At 40.4% G+C, this 15,840-nt stretch overlaps 1 protein-coding gene across 2 annotated transcripts in view; it reads right to left on the reverse strand.

Moving 5' to 3' along the window:
• FBN1 (fibrillin 1) overlaps window positions 1-15,840 on the reverse strand; it is a 250,972-nt gene that overhangs the window by 109,609 nt on the left and 125,523 nt on the right. For both annotated transcript variants that reach the window (XM_057722115.1, XM_057722114.1), the window contains exons 10-14: window positions 9,988-10,146; window positions 5,903-6,082; window positions 5,133-5,273; window positions 3,297-3,416; window positions 195-320 (exon numbers count right to left, since the gene is read on the reverse strand). In XM_057722115.1, the coding sequence (XP_057578098.1) occupies window positions 195-320; window positions 3,297-3,416; window positions 5,133-5,273; window positions 5,903-6,082; window positions 9,988-10,146 (726 nt within the window). The remainder of the gene's footprint in view (window positions 1-194; window positions 321-3,296; window positions 3,417-5,132; window positions 5,274-5,902; window positions 6,083-9,987; window positions 10,147-15,840) is intronic.

The following is a 15,840-nucleotide window of genomic DNA, read 5'->3' on the forward strand; positions in this document are numbered from 1 at the left end:
ATGTGAATTAAAGAAATCAATATTGTTGAAAGTTAGGCATCCTCCCAGATAACAATAGGTGAGTATATACTTGATACTTTGACCTTTCCCTCAATGTTTGACTTGGTCTTGTTAAAGACTTTTGATATTGAAACTGCAGTGGAATAAGGGGAATGAGATGATTATATGCTGTAATTGTTATTACACTATATTACCTTCACAGTTCTTCCCATCTCGAGTAACATGAAATCCTGCATTACACACACAATGGAAACTGCCATCTGTGTTGATGCAACGTCCATTATTGCAGATACGGCCATTCTGTAAACATTCATCGATGTCTAAAATCAAAGTAAAAAGGAAGAAATAGTTTTATTTAGGGGATTTAAAATTATTTTATTGCTCCCTCTCACCATCTCCAAACTCATGATCTTAGTCTTGTATTTTGGATACTAAATATTAATATTCTTCAACATAAATTCAGTATTAAATAATATAAAATTTAGGGTTACTAATAAAAGTTTGAAAGACATATGAAAGAAAGAAATGCCAACATAATAGCATTCATCTTTAATTTCTAATAAGACTCCCCAAATCTCAATTATAGAAACAAATAGGTTCTTTTTCACCATTTTCTTAGCTAATTCAATGAGCCAGTATATATCATTATTCACACTGAACTTTGGCTGGTGTCTTTTAAGACATGATCAAAAAGGCAGAGCTGATGATAGCTGTACCAGAACAATTAAACAGAAATGCCATTTAAAAAAAACAATTGAAAAACTTAATTCCATATGAAAATCATCAATCATTTGACTCGGAAATGTCTGCCTTCCTTTTGAGAGTTCTGGTCTAAATACAGTTTTTATCTGTTTATATATTCTTAGTCTCTTTTATGAGTATTCTATCTACCAAACAAAATATTGGTACTATGGGGACATTTCCCCTTTATTCTTTCATGTTTAATATTATGCCAAAGTAAACAACAGAAAATGATATGGAAGTGTTAAAAATGACAATAACTCACCTGCATCTGATCTCATTTAAAGATTAATAATTTACCTAAAGTGGACAAGTTACCCGGGATTATCTATTCCCCTCAGTTTCTAGGCTACATGCCTGGATGAACATCAAAGAGGATGAACACAAATCACCTTGTCTACAGAGCACACAACCTTTGCCAGGGCTTATTCCCCAGGAGTTAGTGGCCAGAGCACCAAGCAGAGTTGGATGGGAGCAGACCTACCCCTGCAGAGCTGAGGCTACATGTGCCTGGGTATACGCGCCCTAAACATCCTCTGGACGAGAAGAATGTGCACTCATGGCATCCTGGTTATTCTGTCTACCCTGTGTCTGCACGGTGTCTGTGGTTGACCCTCAGACGCACTTTCTTTCTGGGCAGATCCAGCAGCGGTTTCCACACGAGTCATTGGACTAGCTGAGGCAGTCTGGGCTTTTCTTCTGTCTGATCTTTGTGCCAACAACCTACAATCTTTTTCTCTCTCATTTATTTCTTAATCCTTACTAAAATCTGACTTGCTCCACACTCCAAAAAATAGTAAAAGCCACATATTCTTCAGCAGACTTTTTTTTAAGATTTTATAATGTACTTTTTTTTTTTTTTTTTTAAGGATTCTATAATCTATGGAGGCCCAAGGATAAAATAAACAGGATAAAAAATTCAGCTTTTTCTCTCCTCACTAACTTGAAAATGCCATCGGGCTCCCTCTGCCTTACAAAAACAAATGAAAAGCTTGTCATTCAAAGTCTCTACCATGTTTCTGTATGTTTCTTCTGTCTCCTTCTGTTCAGGTCCTCGTGTCCTTCTTCTCGGCTAAGTATACAGCCTTTCTGGCCATTCTGTGGCAACTTTCACCTACCCCCAAATGTGAGCATATTATCAGCTTCTCGTGTTTGGGCTAAACTTAGCAGTAGCTCTTAAAGAAGACAGTGCTTGAGGCTTTTAGGTAATCCTCAGTGTCTAATAAACTAAGTCTCAGATTGATGACAATAACATGCATCTACACTGACCGGCCCCTGCCCCAGCTGAGTGCTGTCAAGAATGTCTTCTATTTGCTTATTTAATAGTGCTGTCTTCTGAAACACTGGTTTTGGTTTATTTTCCACGACTGCAAAATGCCTAGTACACCGTTTGTATGTGCTGATTATTTTAAACGATAGTTATAATATAAAGAAGGTTCTAAACGCAGTTAAAAATTCAAACTATATTTGTAAATCAGTAAGTAGACCATTGATAGAAATATTAACAGATTGAAATGCTGTGCTCCAGGTTTTTCTGCTCAAAATTGCCATGTATAAGTACTGTACTAAAATACACTGATGGCCATAAATCTCTAAGTCAGAACCAAATTCAAAGATTTTGAAAACAGTCACTAACAAAAAATAAAAACATCTGTATGCCTTCAACTCATATGAAGATCTTTTGCCAGAAGAGGCAAATAAAATTAACTCATTAATGGCTGACAAATTTTTAAAGTGATACAAACCTCCCTGTCTTTCCTTAATTTCAACAGAGAGTTTTCTTGCTTTTACCTGGCTTTACTGGCTCAATGATAATAGATCATTCTGTGCCACATTGATAGAGATAAAGATATTTGAGTCCCTTGAGGTGGGAAGTACATCTTAATTACTTCTATCTCAGTACATCAAAGTCATCCAATAAGAGGTATACTGAGTGGCTTAGTAAGTCAATTAACAAACGAACCCGAAGGAAAATTTTTGTGAGGAAACTTTATGGCAGTGCTTCTCAAACGTTAACATGAATAAGGGTCCCTGGGAGATCTTGTTAAAATGCTGATTTTGATTCAGTAGGTCTCAAGTGGGGCCTGAGATGCCGCATTTCCAACCTGCTACCAGGTGATACTGCTGCTGACCACACGAACAGGCAGCAAGAACTTACAGGCACTTCTCCTTCAGGCCTTTCCATTAAGCAGTTAATTGCGTAAAATTTCACCCGAAACTTTTCTCAGTTTCTGTGTCAACAAAGGACAACCCCATTCCCTAGCTCTCAGATTAAAAGTTGAGACAATAGTGATGAGGCAAAAAAAGAAAAAAAAAAAAGGCAGTGAAGAGAAGATATTCCTCCAGGCACAGAAACATCTTTTAAAATAATCTGAATGTCTGCCAGATTTCATGATGCTATCCTTCAGAGGAACAATAGCTGGAATTAAGTGCAAAAAGCAATGGGAGCTTATTAGCCTCTTCCGGCAAGGGTTATTCAGACTCCATGGGATTCCTTTAAAGCCAGCTCCTTACTTAGCATGCATATCCCACATGCCAAGCTAGATCGCACGTACCTCGGCACTCCGTCCGGGTGAGTGTGCTCTGATAGCCAGGTCGGCACTGACAGGTGTAGGAGCCCTGGGTATTAATACACTCGCCACCAGCACAAGGGTTTTTCTCACATTCATCCACATCTGTGAAACACAGTATATTTTAGTAAGGAATTAGATCGCAATACCTCATAACTCTAAGACCATGTTATTGGTTTCCTTTACATGTTAAAACACTTTCCTTTTAAGAAATAAATAGCATAATGAAAGGATCTTTTTTCTTTCCACTACAGTAACGGTGTCACCAGCCACTGTAACTGGTTGAGCAGTTAAAGTGTACTATTTTCCCATGTCACTTTTCAGAGAAAAAGGCCAAATACATAGCAACTCAACACTCCAAGCTAATAAACATTTTCTCTTCCTTGGGTCTGGCCTAAGAGAATCAAACAGACTAACATTTCAGAAGTGGCTTCTGGATAGGAGGCTGAGCGTCTCTTGAAGCTCGATTTTTCAATAAAAAGAAGGCCTAACCATATCTAAGCATTCCTTTCTGAGTCCCACTAAGAATATTACAACAAATCATGAAGCTGTTGTCATTTACAGGGCGATTCTCACCCACCATCGAGGCTGCCACCCGCCCCACCCCGTCCCTAGACAGGCTCCCACTAGTTTTACAGTCATTTAGAGCCATCAGCAGTACTTACAGGTAAACTGGTTTTCATTCCTGTTTGTGAAGATGAGGGAGCTAAGGGTATGGAAGATAACCCACTTGTCCGAAGTCACATGCTTCTTGTGGAAGATGCAGGTCTGATCTCACAACCCTGAGCTAGACGTTCCCTTTGCCTTTCCTGCCCAGCTATGGATGACCTCTAAGGACTGAAGGACTCTCTTCTAACGCTCTACTTGAAAGGGCTTTCATATCACCGGGAAACTATACAGCAGGAGAAACCAAGAACTACTCATTTCTGCCTGGTTCATAATTGGAATTGGGATTTGTAATAGAACTAAGAGAGCAATTAATTTTTAAAAAATTAGATGGCAACTGGGTGTTCATATCCAATCCAACAAATTATTCTTGTGTTATAGTTCCTTCCTTCACTAGCTTAACTGCCTTGTCAACAACTTAAAGTTCTCTGCTTCCAGTTTTTAATGACTAACTAGAGAGAGCTGGTAAGTTATTCATTCAAATTAGTAAAACATGCAAAGTTTCATAATTCAGGGCTATTTCTAATGCTTTATTTTAATGGTCAGGCTTCAATAAGATGGCTTAAGTTAGAGTTACCAGCAATGCCTTGAATGTGTTTTACAATTAAAGTTAAAAGTCACTCTACTAGGCATAATAATGCCCCCACCATATGTTCATGTCCTAATCCCCAGAGCCTGTGAATATGCTACACAGCAAGGGGAACTATGTAAGGTTGCTAATTAGTGGAATCCATCCCTCCTGGAATATATGCAGATGGACCCAGTGTAATCACAAAGATCCTTAAACGTGGAAGAAGGAATTGGAAGAGAGAACCAGAGAGTCAGAGATTTGAAGATGCTACACTGTTGTCTTTGAAGATGAAGAAACAGGCCCTCAGCCAAGGAATACAGACAGCTTCTAGATGCTGGAAAAGGCAAAGAAATGGCTTCTCTCCAAGGGCCTCTAAAAGGAACATAGCCCTGCCGACACCTTGATTTTAGCCCAGAAAGACCTGTGTCGGGCTTCTAATGTATAGAAATATAAGATACTAAATCTGTGCTGTTTTAAGCCACTAAGTTTGAGGCAATTTGTTATAGTAGCCATAGAAAACCTATACAGTTGTAGAACAGCATTGCACTGGCCTCTTGGTGCCAACCTAGTGGTCTATCACGTACCAATGCACTCCCCACGGAGGTCCAGCTGGAATCCTTTGTTGCACTCACACCGGTAGCTCCCGGGAGTTGGGATGCAGCGCCCATTTTGACAGAGATAGCGAAATAGCTGGCAGTAATCAGTGACGTTGACTGGCAGCACCCCTGAAGGAATAACATGAAACCCCATTAAAATTATGTATAACTAGGGCATCTTCCATCAGCACTGAATCCAGTAATAACGGGCAAGACGCTGAATCATAAAGGAAGGAGGACACCCTTTGGGCAAAGGTCATCTGGCGTCAATAGAGCACGTTCCCATTCCCGCCTATGGAAAGCACCTATGCACCGCGAGGCCTGCGGCCAGGTGCCTTGGCCTCGCTGAAGCCTGCTCCTCTGCCCGCTTCTCCGTACCCCTCTCTCTGCCTCACTCTCACACCTCCAGTTTACAGAAACAACAAAGGCAGTGAGTTACTGCTATGTATCTACTTGCAAAACTGCTTTGTGTAACATACAACCCAAAGAGTAATTTTATACCTCCTCTATGAATTCATCCTGTGCATCAGATTTAAATTTCTCCCACAACATCAATAACAAAAGGACATTCTTCTCTGGAGAATATGAAACCACCCGTTCTCCTTCATGAAACAGGCCAATTGAGAAATTTATATACAACACTCTAAATGAAGTATTTAAGAATTGGTAGACTTGCTAAATGACTTAAGCAGCGTAAACAAAAAAAGTTAAGCTGATTAATGCAAGGAAAGTAATTAGATGACTTCCGAAGTTCTTACTTGGTGGTTCCCGAGATGGATATGGATACTCCACTGGTGGTCGAGGGACTGTAATTTGAGGTCCAGGAGGAAAACCAGGAGGAACAGGGTGAACTGGAGGGATGGGGCCAAGAGGTGGGGGAGGATATCCTGGCCTCTCGGGAATTACAATAGGGACCGAGCACAGCTTGTTGAAATCCTCTGGAAAAAAAAACACAACACAATAGCTGAGCTGTAGCATATGCAATAGGCCCATGGAAGTCACTCTTTACTTTGTAAAGAAATTTTGAATAAAACTGATCATCAAACCACATAGGCCAATTGGAGAAAAGGAAAAAAAAGCCAACTGACTTCATTCCCATTCCTAATACTGATGGCAGCAACCATACTGGAACAATAATTCAAAACTGAAAACAAACTCCCCAGAGTGTGTACCACACGCCCCTCCTAAAACCTATGGAGTCTCTAACTATGTCAAAATTCACCTCAAGGAAAAATAGAATAAACTGCCATGATCTCCACCCAGGCTTCCCACCTGTGGACCCCACAGGACTCTAAAGGGCACACTTTTTAGTGCTTAGATTTTATTTTATGTGCCTTGGGAAGCCACTGGTAGTCTTCAGCAGGGGTGGGACGTGATCAGATGAACATTTTCAGAAGATCATTCTCTCTGGCATTTGGAGACAGTTCTGGAGACAAGCAAGGCTGCTGCAGAAGACCAAGGGCAAGACAAGGATGGCTGGACAAGTGAGCCAGTGATGCAACTAGACAGAAGTAAACACATTTAAAGGGTATTTTAGAGATAAATGGGCCATGCTTGGGGAAGAAGTAATTGTCAGAGCTGAGGGAACAGGAAATCAAGAATGACTTCCAGTTTTCCAACTGAGCAATAGGGTAGACACTGGCGCCACGTGCTGAGATGGGCAAAACTGGGGTGGGAGCAGGTTTGGTGAGTGGAAGCTATACCCACCGAAGCTGAACATATGAATTTTGAGATATCAGACATCCACATGGAGATGTCACATAGCAGTTTTATAAGAGAGTTTGAAGCCTAGGGAAGAAGTCAGGGCTGCTGATACGTGTTGGGGTTACCAGCAGACAGGTGGTATTTAAAGCCATGGGGAAGGATGAGCTCACATAAGGAAGGTGTGGAAAATAAAGAGATGGGAGTGAAGAATACCAGTTTGTAAAAGACAACAAAGTGATGAAGAAGAAGCAGCCCATGGGCAGAAGAAATACCGAGGGCTGGTGAGTCTGTGTTACTGCTGCAGAATGACCCTTCAAACGAGCACACTCAGACTCAGTCAACTGTTTTCCTTACAACTGCACATACAGATCGACTCCTACTTTTCACAATGCCAGTTCTTTATTAGAATAAATCATGTTTAGATTTGTGACACATTTCAGGGGAGGGAGGCTTCCAAACAGGTCTTTTTAAGCATTATTCAGGTTTTGAGAAATGTATTTACTTAACTACCCATTTTCATGTTTCCTACAAATAGCCATAGTTTGTCATAGTTCCTTTCTACAATTATATAATTTTTAAAATGTCTTTTTTCCCTCTTTCCAGAATATTGATTATTTTATTACCTCTGTCACATGGGGATTCTCCCATAGACACCTTCTATAATAGCTGCATCCATTAATAGAAATTAGGCTAGTATTTTTATTTTCCTTGTGGACTAAAATCTGACTTATTCTATGACACAGTAATAGGTCCAGTACCAAAATGTATTCATATTTCAACCTCACAGGACATTCTGTCCATTTACATTTGGCTAAACATAACTAGCTACCATGTATCTTGTTATTTTCTGGTCCATTACTAAAACTTTTTCAATCATATTTGACATTTCCAACTCAAGTTAAGTTTAAGTTTTCAGAGAATTCTATTACTGCATTACTTATCTGGAATTTCAACCCACAGAGATTCTGTAGTACTTGACTGTATTTGGGAGGGATTTATGTATTGTTTATGCTTCCCTGAATCAGGATGCTACAATACCTGTTGTCAAATCACAGTGATCTTTCTTACAGGATAGATGATACGATTTTTTTCAAAGTGAAAAGCTGACCAATCTGAAATAATCCTTCTTATGTCATCACTCTCCATAAGTTAAGAAGCCAGAGCTCTGTGGTACTGGAACATTTGAACAAACACACCTACCTGCAAATTAGTTTGCTCTACCCATCTGCTCTGCTCTGGGTCTATCTCAGGGTTGTGTATCTCTCGGTGGTACTCCTGGGAGAGAAGCTCCCTGCACAGTCACATAGGGGAACCAGGCCTTCTGCTCCATGAGTCCTAAAGTAGGTCTTCAGGCACCTAAGCTTACTCTAGTCCTATCACTTCCATTCAAGGCCTCAACATGGGAAAGAATCCACATCAGTGCCACTGATTCCTAAGTTAACGTATATATTTAAAAAGTGATTCTCCTGGTCCCCAAGCTGTATGTCTTAGTAGCAAGTCATGTGCTTCTAAACAGTGACCCACTAAATGATCCCCCTAGTGGACTAAGGAGGATGCATTATATTTTTAGGCCACAGACAGTCAAAATCTATGGCAAAATATATGGCTTGTTATATATTAAAATATATTGAAAGACTTTCTTGCTTCTTTAATCCATACCCAGAATTCTTAGTAATAAACAGAAATTTAAAAATAACATCTGGGAGCAGCTCTATAACCCATGATAATGGGGAATTCATATTCTGTGGCGAGCACACTCTGAAGGATTTCATTAACCCTGCATTCACCCATCCTCACCTTTATTCTCTCTCCTAAAATTTCCTGATTTAAACACACTTTTCAGGAACCAGATTAAGAAGATATAACCCCAGTTTTTACTTAGAACTGGTGGGAAAGATGTCACCTAATAAGTTGTACACTCTACCGGAACTCCCATCAGCAAGTTCTCACTAAGTACCAGGCAAGTGTTAAAAAAATCAGAAGGAATAAGGCATTATACTAATGACTGAGACCCCCAATGAGATTTACCAACTAGTAAAAAGGCTATACATGAACACACATAGGCACAAAGCTGAGCAGATGGGACTGTATCATAGCAACAGTACAAACCTAGAGCACTGAGCAAGAAGGCAGCACTTTCAGCTGTGGTGGTCTTGGGATGTGCACGGATTAGGTCATATTTGAGTGGAACTTTAACCAACAAGAGGGCATATAACAGGCAGAGGTGGCAGGGGTGGGGAGTAGGGAGTAGGGAATAAGGACCTGAAGTGGGGAGAAGTCTGAGGAAAAAGGAACATGTGAGTTTAGAGATGTTCAGACTGGGTTCAAGGAAAGCTGCATTGTATAATTTAATTAGAAAATAAAGCTACTATAAAGAACAAGAATTAAAAGATGAACTGGGATCAGAACTAGGGACTTTAAATGCCCTGCTAAGTAGTAAAATTTAATTTTCAAGAAATAGAGTGACTTGGACCACTGGATATTGCCTGAGTTCATCCTGGGAAAAATTTTCTAGACATCTTTCCCTATATTTTCCCCAGAGACAATTTTTTAAAACTGAATTTCAGATGAGGTTGGGTTTGGGAAATGTTACGTGGCAGCTGTGGATTTCACAGAAAACAGGACTACTGCACTAGTCCAGAAGAGAGAAAATGAGCTTTATGTGTAAATGAATATGATATAAAGGAGAAATCAAAAAGAAAAAAAAATCAACAGTACTTGGCAATGAAGAAGAGAAGAGCATCAAATGTTAGGGAAGGAGGAAATGTGTATCCAGAATAACTCACCTGAAAGGCTCTGAGGGAGTTGAGTTTTATTCTACTGAGCTTTTGAGGACTACATGAGAGCCACAGAAATACATGAGAATAAGAAGGAACCAGTTCTTCTGACTGGTCCTGCTGCTACCCAGTGGTAATACGCATGCTAAGTAACACACAGTACCTGAGACAAGTGTCATTTGTATGGACCTCTGTATTTCCCTGTTCATTATCTGAGGAAATTTCCCTGAAGGTCATCTCTTTTATTTTCTGGAACATTATTCACTTACCCAGGTTTCCACTAAATCTGCAGCATGCACATTGCCCCTGGGCTTGTGGGGGTTGAGTCGAGAGACTCTGTGGGTAAATGGAAGGGCTCTTACCAGTTGCTCTGATGGGACACATCTCGGGGGCGACAGTGACCCCTGGAGACCAACACCGGCCAACGTCACAGCAGCACTGCATCTTGGTGATGGACTGCGGCAGCTGGTTAGAACAACGCCCGTTTGCCAGAGCCGTGTAACAGTATCCTGGGCGAACATCTGAGAGGACAAAGAAATCCCCACACACATCACTGAGATCAAACATAAAACGACTCTCTCCTGCCCCAGCACCTCCACGTTTCCCACTGGGGCTCAGGCAGGATGAACCGACACTCAGCCCTGGAAGGGAAGCTGCGAGCCCCACTCGGGAACAGCGCTGTCAGAAATCCCTCTGTCTCACATCTTTTGCCCCTGCGGGCTGGTGCACTTGGCCCAAGTCCCACATTCCATCCCCAAGGTGGGAATGAATGATTACAACCATATGGGTCATAGGAAAAGAGAGAAGAAGAAAATCACTGGCCGTGACGTCTCTATATGAAGGGAGACCATGTTGTCCTTGGTTTCAAACGACTTAACTAGAGCCACTTTAGGCAAATATGGACATAAATCTATTTTAAAACAACATGAAGTCTGCACTATAGTCTACATTTCTAAAAGATCTTATTTTTCAGGCTGAAACCATGGGTCAGACTTGTGAGATATTTTTTTGAAGGAACGAGCCATTTTGCAGTCAGATCCAATACTTGTTAATGAAGATTTCCTTTTGTCCTGGGACCCTAACAGATTTGATAAGGTGCTAATTATTTACAAGTTTAAAATGTACACACTTGCAAGTTCTTAGTGCTACAGAATACAGTCGTTCTTAAAAGAATTTTTTTTTCAGAAAGGTATCTACTCAAATCAACAGGGGAAGATGTTTCTATATATCACTTTTATTGGGTTTCATCATGTCTGACTGTCACAACAACACTGACACACTGAAGTACAACTCTGGGCTACCAGAAAAGAGTCCATGATAAAGAAGAAACCTAACTGTTTCATGGGCCTTTGAGGTCATGCTGTGGAATAGAAGAGGCAGGTAGCCAAGTGCAGAACACCTTGATCTGTCATGTTAGGGGTGTACCTCTCTTTAAGTAAAATGTATCTCTGTACAGTTCCTACAAAATAAACTTCTCAAATGTAACCACTATTTTAAATATACTTGTCATTTTAAGAAATATAACTGGGAAATCCTTTTGTAAGGTGAAGAATTTGTTTATAGTCAAAAATCTGTCCCTATGTTTCTTGTAAGTCTGCACACTAACCAACATTTGATGAGAGAGGGTCATACCTTTCATCTACATCATTCTCAAAAACACAAAGCCTTAATCTCTTGAAGGTTGCAATAAATTAATAAAGTGAAATAAAAAACCAAAATTCAATAATTGAATTGTTTATCTATTAAGCATTTAATAATTTAAATGTTTCAAAAACTTAGAAACATTTAAATTACTGATGTCAAGTAAAGATGGCTACAACAAACCTAGACAAACCATAAAAGAAAATTATGGGTCAGCTTTAAAGGATATGAGATTATTTCTAAAAAGTACTTAAAACCACTAGCAAGTATAAGTGTGCTTTCCAGAAAATTTTTTGTGGTCCCAGTTCCTGCACCTCTGGTCAGGCTAATAGTCTCAGCAGAGAGGCAGAACAGCTTTTACTCCAGCCTGGCCCAGGGTAAATGGCTGGAGAGGAGAGTGCAGACAAAGAATGCTCTGTGGAGGCACGGGTGGCACCTCCCCTGTGAAGAAGGGGGAGAAATAGAACTTCCTGCTTCCAAATTTGCTTTGCCTTAAAGACACTGATACTTCATATACTCCAGGATTAATATTTTGGGCATGGAAACCAAAGGCTGTTAAGAATGGGAAGAGATGTTCAAAACTGGCCTGTATCCCAGCTTCAAATGAATTTGGCGGTCAAAACCCAGTATAAACACTTGACCAAAATTTGTATGTACAATTTTCAGTGCGGGCTATCTTTCAGAGCAAAACTGGGACCTACAGCTGCCAACAGCAAATTCTTAATGGGCTAATGTCTATTATTTTGCAAATTATCTATGATATTATCTCACTGCCCAGCTGGCTAACTTATATGATAAATCAATGGGTCGGAGACTCTTGAACAAAATCGTGAATGTTGGGGCTGGAAGAATTACCAGCCACGTTTGGGTTGCTGGCAGTTCCTGATTTATAAATGGCACCTGCATATACAATAATCATCTTACTAATTTTTTTTTGTAGGAAAGATTTTGTTAAGAATACACACATTTACACAACTTATAGTTGTTAAAAAAAAAAGCCAATGGGAAGAGTTGTGAAAAGCAGGAACCATGCAAAGGGACTAACCCTTGAGTATAGCAGTCTGAAGTTTTCCATGTCTTCAGATGGTCACGCCAAAGGAAGTGGAAAGGAAACCATCTGGCGCTGGATCATTTTGCACAGAGGGTAAGGGGAGGCTTTAGCCTGTGCGCCGCAACTACTGAGCCTGCACTCTAGAACCCGCAAGCCACAACTACTGAGGCCATGTACCACAACTACTAAAGCCCGCACGCCTAGAGCCTGTGTTCCGCAACAAGAGAAGCCACCACAATGAGAAGCCTTGCACCACAATGAAGAGTAGCCCCTACTCACCACAACTAGAGAAAGCCTGTGCTCAGCAACAAAGACCCAACGCAGCCAAGAAAGAAGGAATGAACATAGAAAGAAAGAAAGAAAGAAAGAAAGAAAGAAAGAAAGAAAGAAAGAAAGAAAGAAAGAAAGAAAGAAGGAAGGAAGGAAGGAAGGAAGGAAGGAAGGAAGGAAGGAAGGAAGGAAGGAAGGAAGGAAGGAAGGAAGGAAGGAAGGAAGGAAGGAAGGAAGAAAGAAAGAAAGAAAGAAAGAAAGAAAGAAAGAAAGAAAGAAAGAAAGAAAGAAAGAAAGGAAAAGAAAGAAAAAAGAGAAAGAAAGATCTGAAGATCTATGGAGCTGAGGGAGAAGATGGTAAGATTTAGAGGAGGTAAAGGAAGGTTGGAAGAACCTTAGACATCTTTGCCTATTTTAAATCTGTCCTGGCCAAGACATCTGGCAGAAAAGGAGTAAGAAACTTTCTTCCTTTCTCCACTTTTGAATCATGTGGCCTTACTCTCAGGATCCAGAAATCACATTACATCAAAAGAAATATATGATGGATGAAATATCAATAGGTGTTTGCAGGTCATCCTAGCCTGTCAACAGGTCTATCCCAACCAATCACTAACATTGTTGGAGCCAATCAGGAATTAGGAGCTGTGAGGCCCAAGCTAGGTACAGGACATCTTTAAGACTCCTGGGAATTGATGAGACAGAACACACTAATATGAAAAGACAACTTTACACAATGTGTTGTAAAGTGCCAAAAGAAGATCACAAAGCCAAAAATAAAATGCAATCATTCTACAAGAGCTTACAGGACAAAGGGAGCACTGGGACTGGTGAGATCTGAGAACCGCAGAATGCGGTAACAGAAGGTAACCGTTGGAATATCACGGTAAAAAGAGATGTATAAGGAAGATATCACATACCAGTATCTACACGTGGGGTTTCCTATTGGTTAGATTCACTAATTCCAAATAACCAACTTGCCGACAAACCTTGGATTTGTTTATAAGTCGGAGACTATATTTATTTTCTTGCCACAAGGGATAATTTTGGGGGTCTCTGTGGTTTTACCATGGCAGGAAATATCAGCGGTAGGGCAGGCAGAAATGTCACTGGGATCGTTTTACGTAACAAGTTGCTAATTGTGGGCATCATCAAGTTCCAAGGAAGGAGAAACAGTGCTTGCCTAGGGGGATGGCAAGCAGACGCTCACTGCATCCGGTGTTCATTTGGGAGGAAGCAGTGGGCGGAGTCCGGGCTGCAGACTCAGCCCAAGTTGGAATCCCAGCTCCCTCACTTACTAACTGTTTAAACAATTGGACCAAATTATTTATCGAAACTTCCCAAACCTCAGCTTCTTCCCATCTACATACTGTTTTGAACATTAAGTCTGATAATTTCCATAAAATACTTCACACCTAGGAGGTGACCCAGAAATCTGAGTTCCCTTTCTCTGTAAAAAAGTTAGTGTGGATATATTAAGTAAAAAGGAAAGAACTTTAAAAATGTAAACTCTCTGATATGTAAATGTGTTAAAATGATTAAAACTAATCATTTTAATGCTGTTTGAGGCTCTCTTTGAAGGATAAAATGAAATCTACCTATTACTTGGCCAGGAAAGAACTCTGCTAGGCATATCCACTGGAGGTCATGTACTAATTGGGACAATTTGGTGAAAAAAAGGAACTAAACGAATGGCATTTGCCATCCTTTCACTGCAGTTCCAAGCTATATGGATAGATTCTGGAAAATCAGGCCATCTGGGCACTACTGACCATTATTTCTAAGGAAAAGTCCAGATATGCTTCCCTCATGAGTTGTTCTTATTCAAATGTCAACTGAGAGACTGCCCTCAGCTTTTATTATGTGTGACTAACTAAAAAGGAATTCAGAATTTCAAGTGCAATTCTGCTTTGGTCTGAAATTCATGGCCTGTGGTGAGGATGTGAAGCTGAGTGTCTTTGAAAATATGGGCCAGAAACAAACATCAAAAGATAGCATTCATTTTTCTCCGAGGCCTTTTGCCATAGGCTTCCTAGCTTTGCCCTGATAATAAGGACTTGCTCACTTTGATATTCAACAAATACTTACTGAGTGCCTACCGCATGCAAGGAATTGTGCTGAGAACCACCAGGAAAATAAGGATAGCAGTTACTGTTGTTTAAGGAGAATCACAACTTAACTAGGGAGATAAAAACATACAGAAACAGAATTTCCCTATAAAACCATTTATAATAAGTATATCCTTAAGTCTGGGGGAAATTGCTTTCAGGTAAGTTGACCTGGGACACCTTCAAAGACAGAGAACCTGAGTCGGAGTGTGAAAGGAAGCTTGAATCGGGGAGCATATTCTGAGTGGTGCAACATGAATGAAAGAATTGCAATGAATGGCCCCTTTAGGATGAGAAGGGGGGGACTGTGCTGACAAGTCAGCAAGGTTGGGAGGGGTCAGAGAATGAAGCTCTTTCATTATCGGGCTGTCCATTCTCGAACTTGAACTTTATTCTAGAATACTTGACTTTGAAGGAAGTCTTAGCAACCATTAAATCTAGCAATTGTCAAATCTATTTTTTTTTTGAACAACAGAACCTCTTATTTAATTGCTATTTTGGAATATCAAAATATGGATAGCCTAACACCCACCCAGATAAAAGCAAAATTGCTTGGCGTGTGTGTATGAAGGGGGAGGGGAAGGCAGGAACCCTTTCCACTCAGCCTCCCCCTTTTCCCTGTCCCCCTCCCCAACCCTAGCAGCCCTAGAGGTGTTTTGCAGCACCTGAAGATTCCATGGGACATAGACTGAAAACCACTAATTTCCAAATCCTAACGGAAAACTGTGAGGTTTTTGAGCAAGAGGGTTATTTAATCAAAGCACCATTTTAGGTAGATAAATCTGACAAGATGGACCGTAGGGAAGCCAGGAAGCAGGGAAAGCAATGAGGAGATTATTGCAAAATTTCAAACCTAAATTAACATAGGTCCTGGGAAATGACTGAAGGTGGGGGTAAAGAGAGGAGTCACCGATGGCTTCAAGGTCTGACAGTCACATAACAGCAAAGTTAAAGACTTTGCAAATTTTAGACTGAGTATATCTGTAGGGTCTCCTAAACCATCTCATTATGGGAGGCAAAAAATCCCAAAACAAGACCACAGGTGCCTCTGTTCTTTAAGAGGGTCGTCAACTATTTAATAGATTTCCATAAAAGCACATTTTACCTCAAGTGAGAAATTATATGTCTCCCTTAACAAACTGTTCACA

Source organism: Hippopotamus amphibius, chromosome 2 (assembly GCF_030028045.1).
Source record: "Hippopotamus amphibius kiboko isolate mHipAmp2 chromosome 2, mHipAmp2.hap2, whole genome shotgun sequence".
Lineage (NCBI taxonomy): Eukaryota > Metazoa > Chordata > Mammalia > Artiodactyla > Hippopotamidae > Hippopotamus > Hippopotamus amphibius.